Below are 24,339 nucleotides of genomic sequence, written 5' to 3' on the forward strand. Positions count from 1 at the left end.
GGTCTTTCAGACGCTGGTGAAGCTCATAAATGAGTTTGGTCTGAGAAGTCCCCAAAGGGAATGTCCTGATCAACGTAGCCTTCTGATTCTGTACAGATAGTTTTCCTTACTGTTCCATCTCTGGACAGCCACTGGATGGCAGCAGAGATTTACTGTGTCCTGTATCTGCTGCTGTCTAGTGGTAATCTCGATTAGTGCAGCCCAAATCTCTTTTTTTCTCTTTATTTATTTATTTCTCTTTCTTTTCCTTCCTTCCTCCTTCTTTCCCTCCTCCTTTTTCCTTCCTTCCCTCCTCTTTCTTTCTTTCTGTCTCTCTGTCTGTCTGTCTTTCTCCTATCTCAAGTGACTCTAGGTAGCAGCCTACCTCATCATGTACACTCTCGGATACGATTAACTTTACTGGAAAGCCCCGTGAGATTGGCTAAGTTAAGAATGATCAGCCGGGAGGGGTCTTCATCCAACTCTCTAATCCCAACTCAAGAATTCCTGTGAATTTTTCAGAGCTATCCCTCTTACTGCTTTTGGTTTACCCCACAGATGATCCGGAGAGAGAAATCCTGTATGCAGATGAGCCATACTTGCAAGAGAGAACCGCCCATTCTATTTTTGCTTAAATAGCCCATTTTCCCTTACGTGCATAGCAGCGTTCCTTTTTTACTTAACCAGAGGAAGGGAATGTTTTTAGAAAGCATCCATCTTTGGTTACCGGCATGCAACTAAAATGTCCTAATTTGATTTCCTTTCGGCTGGAAATCAGGCCAAGGCCAGATCCTGAAGCTAAAACTCAAATCCTTTGGCCACATAATGAGAAGGACTCACTGGTGGGAAAGATTGAAGGCTATAGAAGAAGGGGACGACAGAGAATGAGGTGGCTGGATGGGAGTCACTGAAGCAGGAGGCGTGAGCTTAAAGGGACTCCAGAAGATGGTAGAGGACAGGAAGGCCTGGAGGAACGTCCATAGGGTCGCGATGAGTCGGAAACGACTTCGCAGCTAACAACAATTTGATTTCCACACCCGGCAGCAGGCAGCTGGTTCCAGACCATTCTGAGCTGAATACAGAGACCGTTAGGGCAAAAAGCAGAGCTGAAAGCTTCAGGGCCTCCCAGCGTGATGGAGTACCACCACCTCAGTACTGTATCCTTAAAGTCCGTTCACTTGACCAGTCATTGCAACAAAGATCAGTTGGTGCAGTGGGCAATTCAAGATATCTGCAACCAGTGAAGTCCTTAGCATCAGCGGCAGATCCCAAGTGACCAGCTGGGACCATTGCAAACTTTGTATTAAAAGGACTGTGGGACACAGATGGAATTCACTGCTGCAAAGCAAAGCAGAGATGGGCTTAGCTTGTTCTGAATTCCAGTACTTGGGAATTGCTAGAAGATCAATTTTTTTCATGTCCTCTTGAAAAAAAAATGCTTTGTAGTCAGTACTGGGGCACTTGGTGGAAAACCTCTGGGTCTCAGAATACCATGGTGCTGTGTCCCCGTCCCCCAAACTTACACACAAATTGACCAATTGCAACTCCGGGCAGCATTCTGAACTTCCCAGTGTGTCCACTGCTGATGGTCCTACCAAGCTTACTCTGCTACTTTTGGAGCACCTTCAACGGTAGATGAATGCCGAAGGATGCTTTTGACCAGTTTCTTTTTATGGAGAAGGGGAAGAACTATAGCTGATCTTCTTGGCAACTTCCAGATCAGACTTGGCTACCAGGAAACGCAGCTTCTTCCCCCCAGATCGAATGAGGTCTACAGCACTGAAAGAAAGGAAAGAAAAAAAAAACAAATGAAAAGGATGAGAGAACCCTGAGCTACTTCTCCCATGAGACTTTCATCCGTTAAGATGGGTATCTGTAGGATGAAGCTCCACCCATTAAAGGCTACAGAAATCTGCAAGTTGTCTCTGGAATATGAAGGGTCTGTATCTCTAGGCTGCATCTTGAAAACGGAATCATGCCACGTTTTGATCTTCTAGGTACGGCGTTTGACCCTTTTCACATAGTCCCGGAAATAAGTTTACCCCCTGAATCCAAGATTTGCGAGGGATGTTCAATATTTCTACTGGGGAGAAAGGAAACGAAAACCAACTAGCATGGATGGACCTGGGATAGCACACACTCCCAAACTGGGTTGCCTCCAAAGGTCTCCGAACTGCAATTCCAGAATTCTCTGTCAAAAGCCACCAGAGGGAAGACACCGTCACAGATGGCTGTCCTGCAAAACTCATCAACCTTACTTTGCCCGTACCTCTGGTAATGAGAGCCAATGAGGCTCGTGCCGTTGACAGCAAGGATGCGGTCCCCAATGGAGAGTCTGCCATCTGCTGCCGCTGGGCTGTCTTGGATCAAAGTCCGAATGTAGATCCCAGGAGAACTTAAAGGGGTATGCTACAAGTCAGAGGAGAGAAGAGCAGAAGAACATGAGTAAGTTCCAGTATACCAGTCAAAGTCCAAATGTAGATCCCAGGAGAACTTAAAGGGCTATGCTACAAGTCAGAGGAGAGAAGAGCAGAACATGAGTAAGTTCCAATATACTAGTCAAAGTCCAAATGTAGATCCCAGGAGAACTTAAAGGGGTATGCTACAAGTCAGAGGAGAGAAGAGCAGAAGAACGTGAGTAAGTTCCAATATACCAGGTCGGCCACAAGCAGAGTAGTTAAGAGAGAGAGAAGAACGCAGGACGTCAGAGTTGAGAAATTGCAGGTCCTCCGTGCTACCTTATTTCCATCCTTCCTTCCTTCCTAAAACAGACATTCTTTGGAGTCCTTCCTCAATCCAGGGGTCTCCAAGTGGGATGGACTGGAATTCCCACTGGCTACGGTGGTAGGAGGAAGATTCAAATTCTAGTCCTGCACATCTGCAGAGCACTAATACAAGAAAGGCCATCTCATCAGCAAATGTTGTTTAGCTACACCTCCCCTCCACGTCAGGGACCAGAGCCAGCAGAGAGAAACAATGGAAGCTATCGACCGCAGCTCCTGGAAGCTACCCCTTGCGGTCCTCACTTTGTACCACTTCACCCAGAAAAACCTACTCACCAAGCCGTCAATCAGTCCCATCCCCAAACCGATGGGCCCCTTTTCCAGTTCCACCACAAAGACATAGCAAAAATCATCGGTGGCTGAGCTGCGATTCGAAGAAGCCGGAGTAGGAAAGTCGTAGGGCGTGGGAGAAGATCCTGAGGCCAAGGAGAGAAAAAGTAACCCGATTGTATTTTTATAAGCATCACACGCTATTGTCAGTTCCTTTGAATTTCATAAACCATCCTCCCCCAACTTGGATTTCTAACCTGCATAATCACTGGGAATGTTAAGATTTGCTCCACGGGGATGGAGTGGGTTGTGTTCTATTCTTGCATTTCGTTTCCATTTCTGCCCCCTTTCTCTCTACTAAGACGGATAAGGCTGCTTCGGGGCGCAATTAGCACAGTGGGATACAGAGTGCAAAGCCCCCGCCCCCACTGAAAATGGCCCAAAGCACTAAAGAAACATTAGCCCAGCAATTTTTATGAAAGCAGCAGCAGGTAATTATCACCATTATAATAACGTCAGAGATTTGCAAAAAAGCACGCCTAAATCAAACCAGATTTGCAGCTCCTCGAAACAATAACTTCCTACCACATGGCTGGGAAAGCATTGTAAATCTTTGTTGTTCCCTTGCAGACGTTTCATCACCTAACATCTGATGATGTTACCTAGTTGGGTAATGAAAGGCCTGCAAGACAACAGCCGACCTTAGCACCAAGGACCCCACAGTCCTCCTCCTCTCTGCGAACCCACTTCCTTCTAGCACTGATCACGTTATCTAATTGGGTCGTGACACGTTTATATGAAAACAACCAAACTCAGCACCAAGGACCCCAAAGTTCCTCCTCCTCCTCCTCCTCTGTGCAAACCTCACTCCCTCCTAGCACTGAAGATGTTACCTAGTTTGAGTAATGAAACCTCTGCAAGAAAACAACCAAGGTCGGAGAGCACTAAGGGCCCCTCCTTTCAACCCTGAGCTACAAATAATTCTCCTTTAGTTGTTTCCTTTCAACACTTTCCTCATCTTGAAGGTCAAACTGTTCTCCACCCCCATCCTGATTAACAATCCTTCATACCTTCCTGGGTTGGGGTTTTGGTGCCACTGAGTCCGTTCCTCCGAGGCGCTGGGATGTCCTTCCCAGCAGTACTTTCTGGGGACAATTCCAGACCCATGGAGTCAAAGATCAGGGGTGTGTTCGGCGGAGTCAGCAAACAAGAAGAGTCCATGGACACAGTGACCACCTTAGTCCCGTTCTTCCCCTTGGGTCCCTCAAGATGGTGCTGTTGGAGGGTCTTAGCTAGCTGTGTCTCACAAGTCCCATAGTCTGGGATGGATGGGTTGGTACTGGTGACCTGGGAGACGTTCTCCTCCATCTTTGGCTTCTCACAGTTCATCATCTGCCTGCCATTATTTGTCCAGTCAAAGGCACTCTCGACTGACCCAACTATTTTCTCAGACTCTGCTGGGGGTGTCACTTGGCAGCTGATTGTTTCAGTCTTTAAGAAGATAGTAGGAAAACAAAGAAAAATATCAGGCTCCAAAAACCAAGAGAGACACGTTGAGGTCCTTCTGAGCAGATTCTTTTATTGTTCCTCGCCTATAGACAGAATCTTGCCAAGCTAAAGCAGCTACTTGCATCAATAAAAGTACACTCTTGGGCACCTCTGAGGAGGAACTATCTTGACCCTCTTCCTCCCGACCAATCTATCTAAACTCTGCCGTCTCTTGGTTCTCTGGAATGCAGCTCTCCAACCCCTCCTGGGAATCCAGACCACATTCCACCCCCAAAAAATTCTTCTCCTTCAAAAAAAATAAAATTATTTTATGTTTTTGTCCCACCTCAGGACATTTCTACCAATGTCCCACATTATCCTTGGCCTAGCCTCCAACCCAGCTGAACTCAAAGGAGACTATGCTTTGGTAAGATTGACATTCTGCTGAGGCAGGATTTTTGAAATCCATCCAAACTAAAGGGTGGGGTTACCTTTGGGGCTTCTGCCTCCAGAGAGTCACTGGAGTGAGGGCTTTTGCTGCGTAGGCTCCACAGGAAATGGCGGACGTACAGAAGGTGCCGGTAGACATTATCATCCAGATGATCGGTCTCCAGGTCCACCTTGAACCCCCCAGTGGGCAGCATGATGGGGGGATGGTTATCAAAAGACTCCAGAATGTCATCTGCAAGGGACAGCCCTCCCATCAAAACCATTTTGTTTCAATCTGTGCTTGAATTCACATTGTTCCTAGGTTATGTGGGGTACACATCCCTCAAGTCAACACACCCCAATCCAGCCTTGCACGTCAAGTCCAAAACGGGGCAGTGCCAAGGACTCCCTATTTGGGAGGGAGGTTTGGGGCTACAAACATCTGCCAGGCTGAGTGGAACCTCTTTGGCCCCAAGATCCAGCTCTTTCACCCACCCACCCATCCACCCCATCTCCAGGGTGCAGCTCTGAAAACCAGGTACCGGTAATTTCGCAAACCAAAACATCAGCTTCTCTTGGAAACCTCCGGGTTTGGAACAACATGTTAATGGACCTTCTACTAAAGCTTCTCCAGGATTCTGGCCTAAGGTTTTCCAGGTCAACCAGCTCAGCCGCATAACATCTGAAGCCTCACCTGTCCTCACAGCTGCAAGAGCATCAGTGTTGCTGGGTTGCCATGCAGGGACACACCCCATGGCAGATGAAGTCTGGTACTGCGTCAAAATGTGATTGAGCTGTGCTGCATTCAAGGCAGGAAACTCGCTTCTCAAAACTGGCCAGGTCATCTGAGCAAAGTAAGGAAGTCTTGGGTAAGCTTTTTTTTAAAAAAAAAAAAAAAACTCTGTTTAATTCTAAGCTGTGTCAGTTGGGCTAACGTGCAGGTTTGGGAAAGGCTTCCTAGAAAGCCGTGTTTCCCATCCCAGCAAATGCATGAATGGAAAACCTGCTTTAAAAAATATTTCAGCGTTAATAAAACAGACTTGAGAAATGCAAAAAAAGAGTCCTGTAAGGATCGTGTGTACGATGATGTTATGTATTCAAGATGGACAGCAATTACTATTTATACGTTAGTTATATGTAAGGGTGTAGGCAGTGCTTTTTTTGTAAAAGAAAAAGGTGCCAGAACTTACACATGTCATACAAACCACCTTGCCTACCCTACAAGGTTCCATCCAAAAAAGGTGCCGGAACTCCGTTCTGAGCGTTCTATGACAAAAAAAGCCCTGGGTGTAGGTCTATACATATGTTGCATATAGTATTTTTAAATGTGTGTTATGTATGTGTACGCTTTTCAGAGCAAGCAACTAAATTTCATTTTTGAGGTGTGCCATTGTGCCCACAGTAAAAAATGAGAATAAAGGTCATCCATCCATCCATCCATCCAAACCTTCCTCGTTCTAGAACTTCTGGGTGTCTGTGGTGGCCCTCCACTATCTTCAGCAGCTAGCCACATCTGGTCATGAGTTAACCCATGTTTTCGACTGGGTGGCCTTCAATAAGTGGTCAGCCATGCAAAACTCACCCTTGTCTACACACTCACCTGTAGCAGCTGAGAATTTGGCATGGCTAACAGGCTGGCGAGGCTGGCAAGCTTGATGAAGAACTGGTCAGCTAATGGCCCCAGGCCCACACTCTGGGCCCAATCCAGAAGGAGACGTAAGGTGGCCCGTATCCTGACCCCTTTTGACCAGTGGAAACAGCCCAGAGAAGAACCTGGACATGAGAGAGTAAGAACAGGAATGGATCAGCCACACCTGACTGACGTATTTCTAGAGTCCTTCAAGTTTCACAGAAGGAAAAGGAGATCCTTACATTGCAGGTCACTGGGAGACGGGGAAAAGTGCCCCATGGTTTTATGAGTTCCCCAAGCCAGGATGAACCAACTGTCCCTGCCTTGGTGGGAAGCCACTCACCTTTCTCCATGAGCTGGTTGAAGAGGAGGGTGTTGGAGAAGAAGAAGAGGTAGGCAAACATCTGGGAGGTGACTTCAGGGTGGACATCGTACTGATGGAGAAGGTCCAGGGCAGCTTGGTAAATCAGAACCACTTTGCGGATTTCCTCAGGCAATGGGGGAGAGGCGAGCCAACCATCCCGGCCTTCGCTTTGGAAGGGGTTACACTCCAGTAAGGGGGGCAAAGCCACATAGAGGGACTGCAAAAGAGGGACAGAGGGAAGAAGGAAAAACGAGAAACAGGAGGCGTTGAATTGGATTGGAAGAGAAAAACATATGAAGAACGGTTGCAGGAATTGAGTCTGGCTAAAGAAAAGAAGAACTCTGTGTGTGTGTGTGTGTGTGTGTGTGTGTGTGTGTGTGAGAGAGAGAGAGAGAGAGAGAGAGAGAGAGAGAGAGAAAGAGAGAAAGAGAGAGAAAGAGAGAGAGTGAAAGAGAAAGAGAGAGAGAGAAAGAGAAAGAGAGAAAGAGAGAGAGAAAGAGAGAGAGAGAGAAGAGAGAGAGAGAGAGAGAGAGAGAGAGAGAGAGAGAGAGAGAGAGAGAGAGAGAGAGAGAGAGAGAGAGACGATAGCAGTGTTCCAGTATTTGAGGGGCTGCCACAAAGAGGAGGGGGGGCTCAACTTAGGCAAGACAAGACACAATGGATGGAAACTCATCAAGGAGAGAAGCAACCTGGAATTAAGGAGAAATTTCCTAACAGTGAGGACAATTAACCAGTGGAAAGACTTGCCTCCAGAAGTCGTGGGTGCTCCATCACTGGAGATTTTCAAGAAGAGACTGGACAATCCTTTGTCTGAAATGGGATAGGGTTTCCAGCCTGAGCAGGGGGTTGGACTAGATGACCTCCAAGGTCCCTTCCAGCTCTATTCTAATTGTGAGCACAGCTCAGGTCGATGCAAAGGTGATGCCATTCTTGTGTTCCAGGTGGGGAGCAGCTCAGTTCCCCATCTGGGTTTCGTCTAGGGCTTCAAGGTCCCCCACCCCACCCCCACCCCCGCCTCCTGACCTTATTCTGTTTCCACAAAGAGGAAAAACGCATTTGAGGGTTTTGTTTGTGCTTGTGTTTTATTGAATGCAGCAATTGGCTTCTCTCTCTTCTGCTGCCTCTACCCCACCTAACATCTGGATTGCAAATTCCTGGGAGGCAGTCCCCTCTCTGGCTTACATTTCTACTCTGCGGCAAACAAACAAAAAAAAATTCCGGTCGGAGGCCTTTCCTGTCCCGCGCCTCAGTGCTCTCAGATCGGCTCTGCCCCCTTGGCTCTCCCCCCCCCCACAAGCAGAAGGAATCTCTGCCCCCCCTCCCCGCTGCTTGGAAGAGGGGGAGGAACAAACCCAAACAGAGCAGCCTGTTGTGCAAAAGCGAAGAAAAGAGGCTTCTGTCTGAAGGACAAGGCTGACGTCCTGCCCCAAGGAGGAACTCAACCATTTCAGGACCGACTCCCAGCGTGGGGTGAAATGCGAGCCTTCTCCAACTTGGGAAGCCGTCCAGATGTTTCTCCTTGGTCCTTCTCCCTCCCTTCTTTCCTTGTGGTGTACAACCATTCTCTTTTCCACAAGCTCTATTCTCCAACGGGGACCTCCCTCCCCTCCTGGACCAGGAAGCAGCAACTCGGCAAGGAGATCCTTGCCCATTTCAGCCATTCGTGAGAGGAGAGTCCCATCGCGAGTGTAAACAACAACAAACAAAGCTCTTAGTTTCTGAAAGCAGAAAGTCTCCTTCGAGCTGAAGGGGATTTCTGGTGACCCAATGGAGGCAGACGTGCTCTTTTCTTGGCCACAACCCTGGGAACGACATTCCCTGTTGTGCCCTATTCACCTAAAAACACAGGACGGGCAAAGAAGAGAGTCACAGCTTCATAATGTGCCGCGAAGAAATCCAATTCTGTCACACGTCTCTGTCTCTCGAAGGTCTGAAGGGGTAGTCCTGGCATGCTGAGCCAGAAGCAATGACGGGCCCAGTCTCGGATTCTTATTTGTTGCTGGCTGTGGCTGATGGAAAGTGTGATGCAGGGACATCTGGAGAACCGCTGGCGGCCCACTTTTCCTTGTTTAATTTGCAAGACTGAAATCTCCCAAAGTCTACCATCCACGTACAGCCCAGCTGAACTTTTGTAAGAACGGCCAAGATCAACCCACAGAATTCCTGAGTTTTTCAGCCCGTGTCGTTCACACCAAGACGTGGGATCTAATTCCTCCAACTGATCCTCACCCTTGCAGGGAGAAAGCTCGTCTCATAATAATAATAATAATAATAATAATAATAATAATAATAATAATAATAATAATAATAATAATAATAATAATAACAACAACAACAACAACAACAACAACAACAACAACAACAACAACAACAAGTTGGAAGGGACCTTGGAGGTCATCTAGTCCAACCCCCTGCTCAGGCAGGAAACCCTATACCATTTCAGACAAATGGCTGTCCAGTCTCTTCTTAAAAACTTCCAGCGTTGGAGCACCCACAGCTTCTGGAGGCAGGTTGTTCCACTGGTTAATTGTTCTAACTGTCAGGAAGTTTCTCCTTAGTTCCAGGTTGCTTCTCTCCTTGACTAGTTTCCATCCGTTGCTTCTTGTCCTGCCTTCAGGCGCTTTGGAGAATAGCTTGACTCCCTCTTCTTTGGGGCAGCCCCTGAGATATTGGAAGACTGCTATCCTGTCCCCCCTGGTCCTTCTCTTCGTTAAACTAGACGTACCCATTTCCAGCAATGGTTCCCTATATGTTTTAGCCTCCAGTCCCCCAATCATCTTTGTTGCTCTTCTCTGCCCTCTTTCTAGACGGGCTTGGTTTCTCCTTGCAAAACACACCTTCCTGATTTAGCTAACTTGGAGCCACTTCAGGTTGACGTACCTTGGAGATGTAGTAAACACACTGCTGAAAGGTGTACATGATCACTTCCTCAAGAACCGTCATGGCTTCCTCACTGGCTGTGATGGTCAAGGAGAAGAGGGATTCCTTGGAACCTGTGGCAAAAGAAAGATGTGGAGATTTCAGGATCAGATTCCTGGATCAGTCCAGCTCAACTCAGAAGCCTGCTTTTGGAAGTCTTCCTCCTCCTAACAGGCTAGCTTTCTACTTTGAGGGGTTGGGGGTAGCGTTGGGGGTGGGGAGCGATTGGATTGAATCCACTGATTGAATTTTCGGTGGAATTTAATTCTCTTCCCTTGACCTTCTTCGCTGTACTTATCAGCATGGGAACTGAGATAGGACAAAAACATGGAAGCCGTCCAGAACATGGTTTGTTTGCTCTCTTTTTCCCTTTGGGACGAAGCTGGGCAAGGGGGAGGAGGAGGAGGAGGAGAAGTACCCAAGATAACACAAGGTCAACCAGCTGAGGAATTAGCCAGTTTTCATCCAACTCAAGCTTTCCTTGCCCTGGGAATTATTTCTGCTAAGCTGAGTGGGGATTTCTCTTTGGCTAGACAACCCCAAAGGAGAAAAAGACGCACGTGGTTTGCTTTGTAGGACCTTTCGTGGCCCAGCTGGTGGCCCATAAAAGGGTTGCTCTCACAGTAGAGATAGGGAACTAGTGATCCTTCATAATTCTGTTGAGCTCGGCTTAATCGCAATAGATCTCCAGGTGGATTGCAATTAAAGAAACCAAGAGACATCTCATCCAAAATGGCTGAGGATGGAAGGAAGTGGAGTTCAGGAATATTTGGAGGGCCACCAGCTTCCCCAATGGCACTGGGTGAAAGTCAAGTTCTACTCAACGTTCTGAATCAAAATTTCGAGGAAGCTCTTACTGACACCTCAGCTCCAGGAATGGACATTCTTCCACTTACCCTTGATGTCCAGCTCTTCTTCCATGTTCTGGATGTAAACAGGGGATTTCTGTTGAATGAAATACAGGATTTCGATGGAGTTGGACATCCAGAAAAGCACGTGCTGAAGGTTGGGGAGAAGGTCTGTGATGGTAAAGCGGGAAAGTGACACTGGATCCTCCTGGCTGACAAAACAGACCAAGAATTAAAAGGAGTCTAAGATGGCTAGACCTTTATTGCCATTTTTTTTTACCGTGGGCACAATGGCCCACATTAAAAATGAATTGAGTTGCTTGCCCTCAAAGTGTACGTATACATAACACACATTTAAACATGCTAAGTACAACACAGGGATAGACCTACACCCTTGTTGTTGTTAACTGCGAAATCGTGTCTGACCCACTGCGACCCCATGGACAACGTTCCTCCAGCCCTTCCTGTCCTCTACCATCTTCTGGAGTCCAATTAAGCTCACGCCTGTTGCTTCAGGGACTCCATCCAGCCACCTCCTTCTCTGTTGTCCCCTTCTTCTCTTGCCCTCAACCTTTCCCAGCATTAGGCTCTTCTCCAGTGAATCCTTCATTCTCATTAGGTGGCCAAGGTATTTGAGTTTCAACTTCAGGATCTGGCCTTCTAAAGAGCAGTCAGGGTTGATCTCCTCTAGGACTGACCGGTTGGATCGCCTTGCAGTCCAAGGGACTCGCAGGAGTCTTCTCCAGCACCAGAGTTCAAAGGCCTCAATTCTTTGGCGCTCAGCCTTTCTTATGGTCCAGCTTTCATTGCCATACATTGCAACTGGGAAGACCATAGCCTTGACTATACGCACTTTTGTTGGCAGGGTGATGTCTCTGCTTTTTAATGTGCTGTCCAGATTTGCCATTCCTTTCCTCCCCAGAAGCAAGCATCTTTTAATTTCTTGGCTACAGTCCTCATCTGCGGTGATCTTGGAGCCCAGGAAAATAAAATCTGTCACTACCTACACCCTTACATACAAATAAATATATAAACATTAATCCCTCTTCAACTATTCTTGAACAGAAATATGAATACAGAGAACTTACTGTAAGGATTGTTTCTCTGCAAGCTCGTTTGTTTTCTCCTAGAATCAGAAAGCACATAGGAACAAATTTTTTAAAAATTAAAATCTATGCCAGTGATCTACAGAAACGGACAAAGCTATCTGTGATCTCCGGGCTCTGTACGTATGAGTTCGATTGCATGGGATAAGCAAAACAGCACCGTTTATTTGCAAGAATTAATGTCCTTTTTGAAGATATCTAACTGCTGGACCACACATTCCATTTCTGCTGGCCGTTATGAGGATACATCTACATTTTTATGAAAACCAAGCCGATTCACACTGCCTAAATGTGTGTGTGGCCATTAAAATGCAGTTTCCATTTGGTGCCTGCAAAACATCTCAATCTGGAATTCAAAACGCCTGGCTCTTAATTCAAAACGGTCCCTTCAAGTTTGACATGGAGCGTTTGGCACGGTCGAAGAGGCTGCTTTGATCGCTCCGAAAAGTGTTTTGAGCTCAAAAACCACCATTTTGAATTTGAGGCTGTCGTGCCAACCCCAAGAGCTTTTTGAGAGAGAGAGAAAAAAAAGAAAGAGAAAAACTGATCAACGGTGCGTATTTTGAGAACGGAACACGCAGAATGAAGTTTTACTGTGAACTGGATCTTCGTGCGAGCTGTGTAATTTGCATTTTCTGGAAAAAGGGCCATTCGGATCCCATGCAAATTTTGATCTGGAAAGAGGGGAAAGGAGGAACCTTGAAGATCAGAGAGGCACCAACAGGAGATAATATATTTGTAGCTCAGGGTTGAAATGAGGTGCTCTCTGAGCTTGGTTGTTTTGCGGCAGACATTTCATTACCCAACTGGGCAACATCTTCAGTGTTAGGGAGTATGGAGTTGCCTCTCTCTTCCTGTACAAGTCATTTGCCTTGTCAGTATTGGTGGGAATGTTAACACCTAGCAGTAAACAATACCCCAGTCAAGGAACTATCAGCTCAGCCAAACAACAGTAAATAAGAGCCTAATCAAAGAACCATCGACACTGACTGAACAAGCCATTTCTGAATAAACCCACAGTACCAAGGACCCCACAGCTCTCCTCCTCCTCCTCCTCCTCTCTGCAAAACCCTTCCTTCTAGCACTGATGAGGTTACCTCATTGGGGAAAGAAACATCTGCAAGAAAACAACCAAGCTCAGAGAGCATCACGGACTCCTCATTCTTCTCCACATCTCCCCATTCTTAATTCTCAAACCCTACTCCCTTCTTAGCACTGATGATGTTACCTAGGTGGGTCATGAAAGATCTGCAATTAAACAACCAAGTTCAGAGAGCATCAAGGACCCCACAGTGGTCGTCCTCCTCCTCCTCCTCCTCCTCCTCCTCCTCCTCCTCCTCCTCCTCCTCCTCCTCCTTCCACAATCTCATTCCCTCTAGCACTGATGATGTTACCTAGGTGGGTCATGAAACATCTGCAATTAAACAGCCAAGTTCAGAGAGCACCAAGGACCCCTTGGATGGGAGGGAGGGAGGGAGGGAGGGAGGGAGGGAGGGAGGGAGAGAGAGAGAGAGAGAGAGAGAGAGAGAGAGAGAGAGGACTACAAATCTCCCACCATCCAATCCCCCAAATTGCCAGTCCTCCCATTTTCTCCTTTTCTAACCAATCTACTGACCCACACGCTCTTCTGAATCATTTTCGTTGCCTTGAGGAGCAGCTGCCCAAAGTCTCCCAGCCTAAAGTGGGTGGCCGAGTGCTGGATACAGAGACACAGCAAAAAGGCCGGCGCCAACTTGTGGTCATCTCCTGTGGGTTCAATGAGCGTCATGATCCTTCTCAGCAAGAGATCTTCGTTGGCTTTGTCAAATTCCAGCTGCAGCTTTCTCCGGCCGTTCTTCCGGCCAGAGTAGGCCTGGGCATCCTGCTTTTTGGAATGGGTGCCACACGTCTTGCAGGTGGACGGCTCGGCTTCAGAAGCCTGGCGCAGGGCTTTCAGCCTCACCAGTGTCTGGGTGGGCAGCAGCTGAGTTTTGAGGGGGTCCTTGTAGAGGAACAAGTAGGAGAGGCCAAGGGAGATGAGATCCCCGTGGTGGAGGACCACCGTCTTTCCCACTTCAGAGAAGTTGATGGAGACACTGGCGCCGGGAATGGGTTCCAAGATGAGTTTCTCTTTGGAGCGATGGTGAGAACGGGTGGGCAGCTTCACCCGCCGGATGGAACAGTGGAGAGGAAGGATATCCGGTGCCGAAAGGCTAATGCTTGGCTTGCTAGCTTGAGTCCTTTGGCCAACCGTGTGCTGCTCGCGGTTCAACAGGTACACCAGACTGTCCTATGGAGTTCAACACACAAAGCAGGTAGACGGGGCCGAGCTCAGGGCAACCTGTTCTGACTGGGGGGCGGGGGGGACCTTCATACCACGTTCGGGGGGGGAGGGACTTCCCTTTCACAGCCCAACAAGGGGTCTACCAAAAGCAACTTAGAACTTTTCTCCTCCACACAGATGAAGGATCACATGCTGGGATGGTGGACAATCTCCTGGGACTGGCTGGAGGGGATGCTGGCTGAGAAGGGAGGCGATTGAGAAGACCGGCAAAGGTATGGATCTAGAGCAGGGGGTCTTCAAACTTGGCACCTTTAAGACTTCTGGACTTCAACTCCCAGAATTCCTCATCCAGCCAGGGCTGGCTGAGGAATTCTGGGAGTTGAAGTCCACAAGTCATAAAAGGGCCGTGTTTGAAGACACCCCCCCCCCCACTCTAGAGAATAGCAGGATGGGGATGAAGTCTGGCTGGGGGACATGGGAGTTACAGTCCTACTCTTCTGGGAGGAAGGGGTCACAGAACCTGGCTAGGGAGCTCTTGTTGCAGTCTAGAAAACTCCAAGGCAGAGGAGCATCTTGGCCACCATCAATCATGGCCATGCCTTTCCAACGCACCTGGGGTTTGGCTGGGGATAACGGGAGGTGCAGTCCAAGGCATCTAGCAGGGAGGCAGCTTGAAAAAGGCTGCCTTAGGTAAGAGGGGACACTTACATGTTGTTGGCTGTATCCCTGCAGGAGGAGAAGATGTGGGGACTGATAGATGGAGAGCCTCAAAGTGCTGCTTCCGTCTGGCTCTTCGGTGGTGGCAGATGCCCGCCCGTCTGGCACCCCCTCCATGCATCGGAGGGTCTCCGGCAATGTGGAGTAGTGCCGCCGAAGAGGCCCCTCCTCTTCTTGGTCCTCTGGTGGGCCTGCTTGGCTAAGGCTGGTCTCGCTGACCGTGCGCCTAAGGCTGGGGGGCGAAGTATGGCAAGCTGCCAAGAGGGTCATGGTGCCCTTGGTCCGGTTGCGCTGGAGCTTCCGAGCCTGGGCGTTAATTCCTGAGGGTGAAGGAGAAGAAAGTTGGCAGCTAAGACTCATCTGCACCATCTAAGCCAACATCCTGGCTTCTTTTCTTACTCATGATGCATTTCCCCTGACCTTGCAGGTTCCATACAGACGCAACTAAAATCCATCTGGATAGCTGGTCATCATCCCTCCTTCAAGCTAGGAATTCCATCGGGAACCCCTTATCCCACCTCCGTGACTTCCCAGTTGGTTGGAACGAAGGACCCAGCTAAACGGATGCTCCTCACTGATCCTGGCTGGTCTTTAAAATGAAGCAGGAAGCATGAGGAACCTCAAGAGATCTTCAGGCTGCAAGATGGACATTGAGACAACATCCATGAAGAAGGCAAAGGTAAGATTTCTATACCATTGCCAAGGGAATGTCATGGACATGTTTGTGAAGTCTCGTCTAGAAGACTTGAATTTAGTTCAAGGTCCACTTCTGTAAAATTACCAACTCTGAGCCCTGATTGCGAAGAACAGTGCTAGACATTATTTCAGAATAACAAAGTTGGAAGGGACCTTGGAGGTCTTCTAGTCCAACCCGCTGCTCAGGCAGGAAACCCTACACCATTTGAGACAAATGGCTGTCCAATCTTTTCTTTAAAACCTCCAGAGATGGAGCACCCTCAACTTCTGGAGGCAGGTTGTTCCACTGATTAATAGTTCTAACTGTCAGGAAATTTCTGTTTAATTCTAGGTTGCTTCTCTCCTTGACTAGTTTCCATCCGTTGCTTCTTGTCCTGCCTTCTGGTACTTTGGAGAATAGGTGGGACCTCCTCTTCTTTGGGGCAGACCCTGAGATATTGGAAGACTGCTACCATGTCCCCCTTCGTTTTTCTCTTCACTACACTAGACATACTCAATTTCAGATATAGGACAGGATATATACAAATACACATAGATGCACATACACATACATATACATATGCCATATAGAGAGATATAGACATATATATATATACACATACATACATATGTCAAATGCTTGTTAACTATTTTTAGATTACCTTGCTAGGCCCCAAACATGGGACAAATCTTTATTTCCTGTTTCAGCCTAACCGAAGGCCATCGACAGGCAGTAGTCACACCGGTGACAGCTCATATTTGTGTAAATAGTCACCGGTGTGACTACTGCCTGTCGATGGCCTTCGGTTAGGCTGAAACAGGAAATAAAGATTTGTCCCATGTTTGGGGCCTAGCAAGGTAATCTAAATAGTTAACAAGCATTTAACACATACCTCCCTTGCTTCTCAGCTAACAAAGCGAGAGAGAGCCTGTGGCCTAGAGGTTAAAACAACTGCCTAAGGTGCAATCAGCCCAGGTTCGAATCTCAGAAGGGTGTGGCTGACTGACGAAAACAAATACGTTTGAAATGCATATCAGTCTCCCTTTAATTCTTTGTTAGCAAACCAAAAAAATTTACATACACACACACACACACACACACACACAGGAACTACATTGTAGAAGAATCAATACAAGTCAACTCTGGTGGGAAATACCAGGATGGCAAAATGAGCAAACCTCAGGTCTGACTTTAATTAAAAGTAAATGAAGAAAAAAAAAACCAACAACCCCACAATTTCAGGGAGAAGACCTAACGAGGAACTTGGAGTCCTTTTGCAGATGGCTGCTTCACCTCATCTCAACCCACTTTGGGGCGGTAAATTCATGCCAATTTCAACAGGAACATCTGGGGACCTCTAGTTTTTCGTTTGGTTTTTTTCCTGCTAACTTGGCCCCTTCTGTGACCTCTTGTAAACGGCCGCATCCTGGCGAAATGCAGGTTTTCTTTTTAACTTTAGGAAATACGCATTTGAAACAAACCAACAAAAAAGTTTGGGATGGCGGTCAAGGAAAAGGGAGTTGGGGGGGGAGGGCGCTTATCCATCATCAAAATCATGTTGCCGGGATAAAGATGTTTCCCTCTTTCTGCTCTCCATTCTGGCCTCCCTCCCAAACCATGCTGCAGAACAAAAGCCCAAAATATAACTCCAAGAGAGATTGCACACACAGAAGAGACACACCCACACACCCACACACCTCAAAAGACCATCTGGCTGGGCCAGGCAAATGACATTTCTCTTGGCTTCCCTCCCTCCCCCCCCCCACTCCCTTCCGTCAGCCTTTTCCAGATTCCCTTCTGCCCTTTCAGCAGCTCCGCTCTCTTTCTTCTGACACACAAACCACAAAACACACACAAATCCAATTTCACATCTTGTGCAGCAACCTTTCCTAGCCTGCCTTCCGTTATCGGGATGGAGGGGGGGATTAAGAAAAGGAAAAAGTCTCTTCCTCCCTCCCTCCCTCCCTCCCTCCCCCCCTCCCCCCCCAGATCCCTGGAAACAAGCCAAAGCTTGAATGCAGAGGACGGATCTGCTTCCTTGGACCAAGGAAGGTTGAAGAGCATCAACGTCTTACCGCAAAGTTGAACCAAGGGCTTCCCAAGGGTTTCGCTTTCCTTACTAGCTTTAAGCCAAGCTCATTTGCCAGCATGCTGGCTGGTTGACAGGACTTGCCGACTGCAGTGGAGACTCTGCGCATTAGCTGCAGAGGAAAGGAACAATTAACTTCTCCACACCGTCTCTCCAGGAGACAGAGGGAGAGAGTGTGTGTGTGTGTGTGTCTTCCCTGGGGCAGGACAAAGCTTGTAAAATGCCAGCTCAGAAGTCCCATGCGCCTCCTCGTGCAAAAGCAGAGGAGCAATCGCTCTCCTCCTTTCTCCTATCTCTGACACCTTTGCTCTTCAACCATCCGAGGAGGACCAGCGAAGGTACCTTATTGCTAAACAGTTCAAGCAGTCCGGGTGGGCTCTTGAAGAAGGAAGCCCCCCCAATGAGTTTGGGGTGTGGGGCATGGATACAACTACGCCAACCTCAAAAAAAAAACAACGAATGATAGAATCGGAGGGAACTTGGAGATCTGCAATGTTCTGCCCGAGGCAAGGAGTCCTTATGCCATCCTGGAAAAAAAAATGGTTGTGCAATCTTTTCTTGAGGACCTCCCACCATACCTTGAGTATGGGTGAACCCACAACTTCATTTGGACCCACACATTCATTGAATGGATTTACCTCTGCCCTCCATTCTCTGCCCAATGGGGCAGCTGGTCCTGGTGATCGCATCTTCTATCCGCAGTTTTCCCGTAGAAGCGAGATATCCCCTTTCTTCTTGAGGTGGACCACCGTTTTCCATAAAACTTTCCATTATCTTCCCCAAACTAGATTTCTCGAGTTTTGCTCACAGTCCCTGAGTGGGGGACTAAACAAAAAAAAAACACCTCTGCATTTCCTGGGCAGAAGTGAAATTTAGAGATGGGACTCTTCCCTCCCCCCCTTTGAAGAAGGTGGAGAAAGAATGAAAAGAGCCAGCTTCTTCGTGGACGAAACAAGAAATCAGGGTCAGAAAACTCTCCAAGCCCAGTTATAAAGGAAACGGCTTAGAGTCCACCAAGCCATCTACCTTATTTGGTGAGGAACAGCCTTGCAGTTCTTAAATACATTTTTTTTTGTTCTTGTTTGCTTTAAACTCTGCCTTTGCTGAGAAACTCAAAAGAGGTGACTGGAGCAGGGAATGGTCAAAGACGCTTACTGAGTTTGTTTATACGTCTCCAGATTAGGCAAAAGGACAAATAGAGCAGAATAGTCTATCGCCATAACAAGCAATGATTTTCAGGTCAAGCTGGACCAAAAAATGATTGGTAGGAAGCAGGACTTGGCCACCAAGAAAAGGGGGCTCAAGTACACAAAACTGAAGCGTGGAGGAGAAAATGTGGACATTTGACACTCAAGGGTCAGATAATGAAGATTCTGTACTCCCAGCTGAACGTCCAAACCTAAATCGAGAGCTGGAAGCAAAGCGCAGGTTGAGTTTTGATTCGGTTATCGATACTTGCAGCAAACGTCTACGGAGTTCCTCAAGCATCCAGGTCATGGTTTTCCCAAAGGGCGACTGGATTTTCTCGTGTGTGTGTTCTTTTCTTTCCTTTGAAAACGTTTCACTTCTCCTCCAAGAAGCTCCTTCATCATTAGGTGGTTCTTCAGAACCAAAGAAGCTTCTTGGAGGAGAAGCAAGATGTTTTTCATGAAGAAAAAAAAATAATCAACTAAGAAAGCCCGGTTGCCTCTTGGAAAAGCGCCTTTGGGACTTGCGGCAAATCTTTTCCCAGCTGGCACTGTCCACAACCAGCCTAATTCCCAGCAACGTGGCTTGGGAAGAGAGGGATCAACAGGCCATCCGTTAGCAGCCCAGCTGCTCCAAGCTGCTGGAAGATCTTGAAGCTTTTCAAAGCTTTTCAGAGGATTCTGTAACTCCCAGAAGAGCAGCCGAAAGTCCAAACTTAATCTAGAGCTGGAGGCAATGCTTAGGACCAGGGGGTTAGGACGCTGAGCTTGTCGATCAGAAGGTCGGCAGTTTGGCGGGTCGAATCCCGAGTGCCGCGTAGCAGAGCGAGCGCCTGTTACTTGTCCCAGCTTCTGCCAACCTAGCAGTTCGAAAGCACGTAAAAAAATGCAAGTAGAAAAATAGGGACCACTACGGTGGGAAGGTAACAGCGTTCCGTGCGCCTTTGGCGTCTAGTCATGCCGGCCACATGACCACGGAGACGTCCTCGGACAAGCGCTGGCTCTTCGGCTATGAAACGGAGATGAACACCAGCCCTTAGAGTTGGAAACGACTAGCACGCATGTGCAGGGGAACCTTTACCTTTACCTTACTTGCAGCAAATGTCTGTGGAGATTCTCAGCCATCCAGGTCGTGGTTTTCCCAAAGGTGCTTTTCCCAAAAGGCAGCTGAACTTTCTTGCCTCCTTCTTAAAAAAATAGTTTGCTTCTCGTCCAAGAAGCTTCTTGAGTCCAATTGATTCAAGCTGTTTAAGATCCTTCTTGATCTGGAAGCTTTTCCTGGGAGCAGGAGGGATGACTATACATTGTAAAAACAAGCACAGGGTCAAAGCTGAGATTAAAAAAAAACCTGAGTTTTCGAATTAAGGCAGTCCCCGGAAGGTTGAGTGGAGGGAAGAAGGGGAAAACTTCCAAGATGGGCCAGCCTGGAAGGATTTGAGCTTGTTTTATCTTTTCGTCTTCCATCGTTCTCCTGATCTGAATAATCTGTCAACGATAGCAGGTCGCCCTAGGAATCGATCCTGGATTTTACCCGGGATTTGAAGGAGTGGACGAAAGCTTGTGAAAGAGAGAGCCTAAAGCTAAGGAGAAATTTCCTGGCCGCGGAAACAATTTACTCAGTGGACCAGCTTGCCTCCTGGAAGTGTGGCTGCTCCATCCCTGGAAGTTTTCAAAAACAGACTGGACAACTTTGATCCGGGACGGTGTAAGATTCCTGCTTTGAGCAAGGGGCTGGACTGGGATCCCATAGAGCAGGGGTGTCAAACTCAATTTCATTGAGGGCCGCATCAGCATGGCGGTTGCCCTCAGGGGGCCGGGTGGGTATGGCCAGGGTGGGCGTGGCCTACTGGGTGGGCATGGCTAGAGTGGGTGTGGCCTACTGGGTGGGCGTGGCCAGCTCTACATCATTCGCATCAAGGGTGCCTATGGGTGCCTGGGCAGGAGTGGGACAGATCTGAGGGTCTCCGACAGAAGGAGGGTCTCTGGGCCAGGGCCAAGGAAGCGGGGGCCGTTCCCTCACTGTTTCCAGGATGGCTTCGCGGGCTGCATGAAACCACTTCGCGGGCCAGATCCGGCCCCCGGGCCTTGTGTTTGACATGTCTGCCTTAGAGGTCCCTTCCAACCTCAGGATTCTGTGAGGGAAAAGAGTCCAAATGAAGAACAAGACTCAAGTCAAAATAAGAAGGGGGGGAAAAAACGAACTTCAGCATTCTGCCTCCAGCTTCCTCTGCTAAAGAAAGCCGACTTTGAATCTCCTTATCTGTAGGGAAGGAACTTGCTGTGTTGACTTTGGGTAGCCAAACGAAAGCAAAATAGGGGGAAAAGAGAAAAAAAAAGAAAAACAGCCACTCTGTGGAGTTTTCGCTCTCCAGAGAAGACGGTTAAGCCCTGCTGAAAAAGCTTTGCTGGAAAAACAAACACCAGGACTTTTCCTGGATGCAGCCAACTCTATCCCTCTCTCTCTCTCTGGCTTGTGGGTCTGAATTTCCCTCCCACGCTGCTGCGGCTGACGCTGGACGCTGGACGCTGGGCTTGGGTTGCAAATGAAAACATGGCTTTCTGGGCGTGATGTGACTCCTCCTGTGCCAAAGGGGGGAGAGGCCGTTTGGTTCTTTCAGCCCCAAAGTTTGACTTGGCCCTACGGCTGGACGCCTTTCTTGACAGCAGCCAAGCAGCTTCTGCTTTCAAAGCCCACTGAGTGTTGCTTGGTTGTAGAGAGACTGGCCTGTCTCAGCCTCTCGGGCTCCTGGTTGAGAGGTTTGGTTCTTCAAATTCCACTCGGTGAGCAGATGCCACCAGACGGGGTTTTCAGACTGAATCAAGTTCAGACAACCAGTGGAACAGCCTGCCTCCAGAAGCGGCGAATGCTCCAACACTGGAAGTTTTCAAGAAGAGACTGGACAGCCATTTGTCTGAAACGGTATAGGGTTTCCTGCCTGAGCAGGGGGTTGGAATAGATGACCTCCAAGGTCCCTTCCAACTTTACTATTATGGTTATGATTAACCTGCCAGCAAGAGGGTTCTGCAACCCCCTAGACCTCTCTCTCTCTCTCTCTCTCTCTCTCTCTCTCTCTCTCTCTCTCTTTCTCTGATATTTGTAGCTCGGGGTTGAGATGAGGGGTCTCCGGTGCTCCCCGAGCTTGGTTGTTTTCTGGCAGATGTTTCATGACCCAAAACTAGGTAACAACACCACTGATGATGTTGCCTAGTTGGGTCATGAAACGTCTGTCAGAAAACAGCCACGCTCAGGGAGCACTGAGGACCTGACAATCCCCCACCTCCTCCTCCTCCTCCTCCCCCCCTTCATTCCTTCCTCCCCTCCTCTTCCTCCTCTCCACAAACCCCACTCCCTTTAGCACGGATGGTGTTACCACGAAACGCCTACCAAGAAACAACCCAGCTCAGAGAGCACCCAGGGCCCCTCAGCTCTCAGCCTTCCTGCAACCGCCTTGCTTAGCGACAGAAACGTGGGCCCAAATGTGGTCGTAAACCCAGGACTATCCAGGTTAACTGGTCTCGCCTGCCTGCCCTTAATCTCTCACACTGTTTCGACTGTATGCACCGGGGCAGCCTTGCGAATAAACTCTGCTGGGATGGCCGCTGCATTGCAGTGTTCGTCCATCGGCAAGGAAGGGATCCAGTGCTGATCCCTTGCTTCCCAAAACAAGGCTAGTTTGAAGGACTTTTGGCCAGGCCAAGATTTCAACCCAAATATCCTCCCCTCCCACCCACCTCCTCCAAAGCCTAATCCATGGGAAGCCCCAGAGCCAATAGCTACACCTTCCAAAGCTTCCTTACGGTTTCCACCAAGTCTACCTATTTGGCTGAATAATTCGTCTCCGCCAGGTTTTCCTGGAATGGCCCCACTTCTCTAGTTCTAAGCCATGTGTTGATATATCCTTTCCTCCCCACCCACCCCCTATCCCTCCATCATGCCAACTTTGCACGCTAAGCTCAAACCCAACAAACCACAAGATGACAGCTTGCGACATTGAAACCTTGAGGCCGCAGAGGCCGCCATCAACTAACTTCTCCTGTCCCTCACCTGCTGTGATGGTGTCTTTGTCCTCGGCCATCATCTCCTCCACTTCGGACCTCTTCCGAAGCTCAAACCTCCGAGAGAAACCTTCCCGGGGCTTCCAAAGCTCCTGGATCAAAAGAGGTTTCTCCTGGTCTCTCAGGATCCTCAAGCCTTCCATCTTCCACTGCTTTTCCGATCCGGCAAACGTCCCAACGACATCGCAGAGAGCGTAACAGCCCACATCTACCTTGCTGAGTCCGTACCGCTCAAGAGCTTCTTTCAGCAGCTCCCGGGCACACGAGCTGGCCGTGGCCAAGACGCTCTTGTAGTGAGTCCCCACACAGACGTGACATCCGAAGATCTTGAGGACCCCCGGGGCCGAGACCTGGGTGGACAGTTCCGACGGATCCTCCTTGCTTGCTCCCGAATAACTGGCCGCTGAGCTGCGATCCTTGTAGCTTAGCGTCCGGTACAAGACCTGGGAGAAGATCCGACTTTGTCGCTTGAATCGGTTTTTGGAAGGTGGCGACATGGCTGAAGGCGACCTGTAGAACATCGCGCAGGAGGGCGTCATGGGGGGTGGCTGGACAGAAAGAAAGCAGAGCCATGAATGTGTCGTCGGGAGGTCGAAAACAAGAGGACAAACGGCTGACAAACTTGCAGATGTTCACAGAAGCTCTGCAGAAGAGCAACAATCCCAGAGAGTACAGGTGGCTTCCAAAGCCTACCATTGGCTGGAGCACCAGAGGGAGTTTGCTAACGTGGTTTTGAGAACGGTCCAAGAAAACCAAAGGAAGCTTGGCGAAGTCACCCAAGGTAGGGACTTTCAAACGTGGCAACTTTGGGATAAACACTGCTCTAGCAACCATCATCCAGATGCCAATTAACCTCCTGCCCATCCTGAACTAGAACCCCTTTGAAAGAGGGTGTTTCCTGAGTATTACAATGTTCTCACTCATTCCGGCCATCCCATGTTGCTTTCAGCGACGGGAGAGCAGATCAAACAATCATTTTGTCCTTGCCAACGTTGTTGAACCCGCCAGCCAACCATCTGGAGAACTTGTCACAGATGCACTGTGAACAAAAGCCAGGTTTGGGCTCAAGGGAAGATCGGTCCTTCCACAGGACTGGAGATTAAAACATCTGAAGAACGGCTGCAGGAATTGGGGATGTCTAGTCTAGTGAAAAGAAGGACTGACATGATAGCATAGCAGTCTTCCAGTATCTCGGGGGCTGCCCCAAAGAAGAGGGAGTCAAGCTCTTCTCCAAAGCGCCTGAAGGCAGGACAAGAAGCAATGGATGGAAACTAACCAAGGAGAGAAGTAACCTGGAACAAAGGAGAAATTTCCTGACGGCGAGAACAATTAATCAGTGGAACTGCCTGCCTCCAGAAGTTGTGGGTGCTCCATCACTGGAAGCTTTTAAGAAGAGATTGGACAACCATTTGTCTGAAATGGTGTAGGGTTTCCTGCCTGAGCAGCGGGTTGGACTAGATGAACACCCAGGCCCCTTCCAACTTTGTTGTTTTGCCACGTGTAAAAATTCCTGAATAATTTTATTTACTCGCATA

At 48.5% G+C, this 24,339-nt stretch overlaps 2 protein-coding genes across 2 annotated transcripts in view; one reads left to right on the forward strand and one right to left on the reverse strand.

Moving 5' to 3' along the window:
- Positions 1–24,339, forward strand: part of AP5Z1 (adaptor related protein complex 5 subunit zeta 1) — a 40,648-nt gene that overhangs the window by 13,978 nt on the left and 2,331 nt on the right. The window contains exons 18-20 of the mRNA XM_081338188.1: positions 538–3,199; positions 14,257–14,351; positions 15,224–15,475. The gene's annotated coding sequence lies outside the window, so the exon portion shown is untranslated. The remainder of the gene's footprint in view (positions 1–537; positions 3,200–14,256; positions 14,352–15,223; positions 15,476–24,339) is intronic.
- RADIL (Rap associating with DIL domain) lies at positions 1,650–23,343 on the reverse strand (the record flags this gene model as incomplete). Its single annotated transcript, XM_081338187.1, has 14 exons — positions 1,650–1,758; positions 2,249–2,388; positions 3,039–3,178; positions 4,103–4,523; positions 5,012–5,202; positions 5,644–5,794; positions 6,550–6,722; positions 6,923–7,160; positions 9,824–9,936; positions 10,759–10,922; positions 11,799–11,836; positions 13,432–14,085; positions 14,788–15,116; positions 22,794–23,343. The coding sequence occupies 14 exons, from the start codon at positions 23,341–23,343 to the stop codon at positions 1,650–1,652; spliced, it is 3,411 nt and encodes a 1,136-aa protein (XP_081194313.1).

The sequence above is a fragment of the Vipera berus genome (assembly GCF_964194415.1).
Source record: "Vipera berus genome assembly, chromosome: 13".
In the NCBI taxonomy this organism is placed as follows: domain Eukaryota; kingdom Metazoa; phylum Chordata; class Lepidosauria; order Squamata; family Viperidae; genus Vipera; species Vipera berus.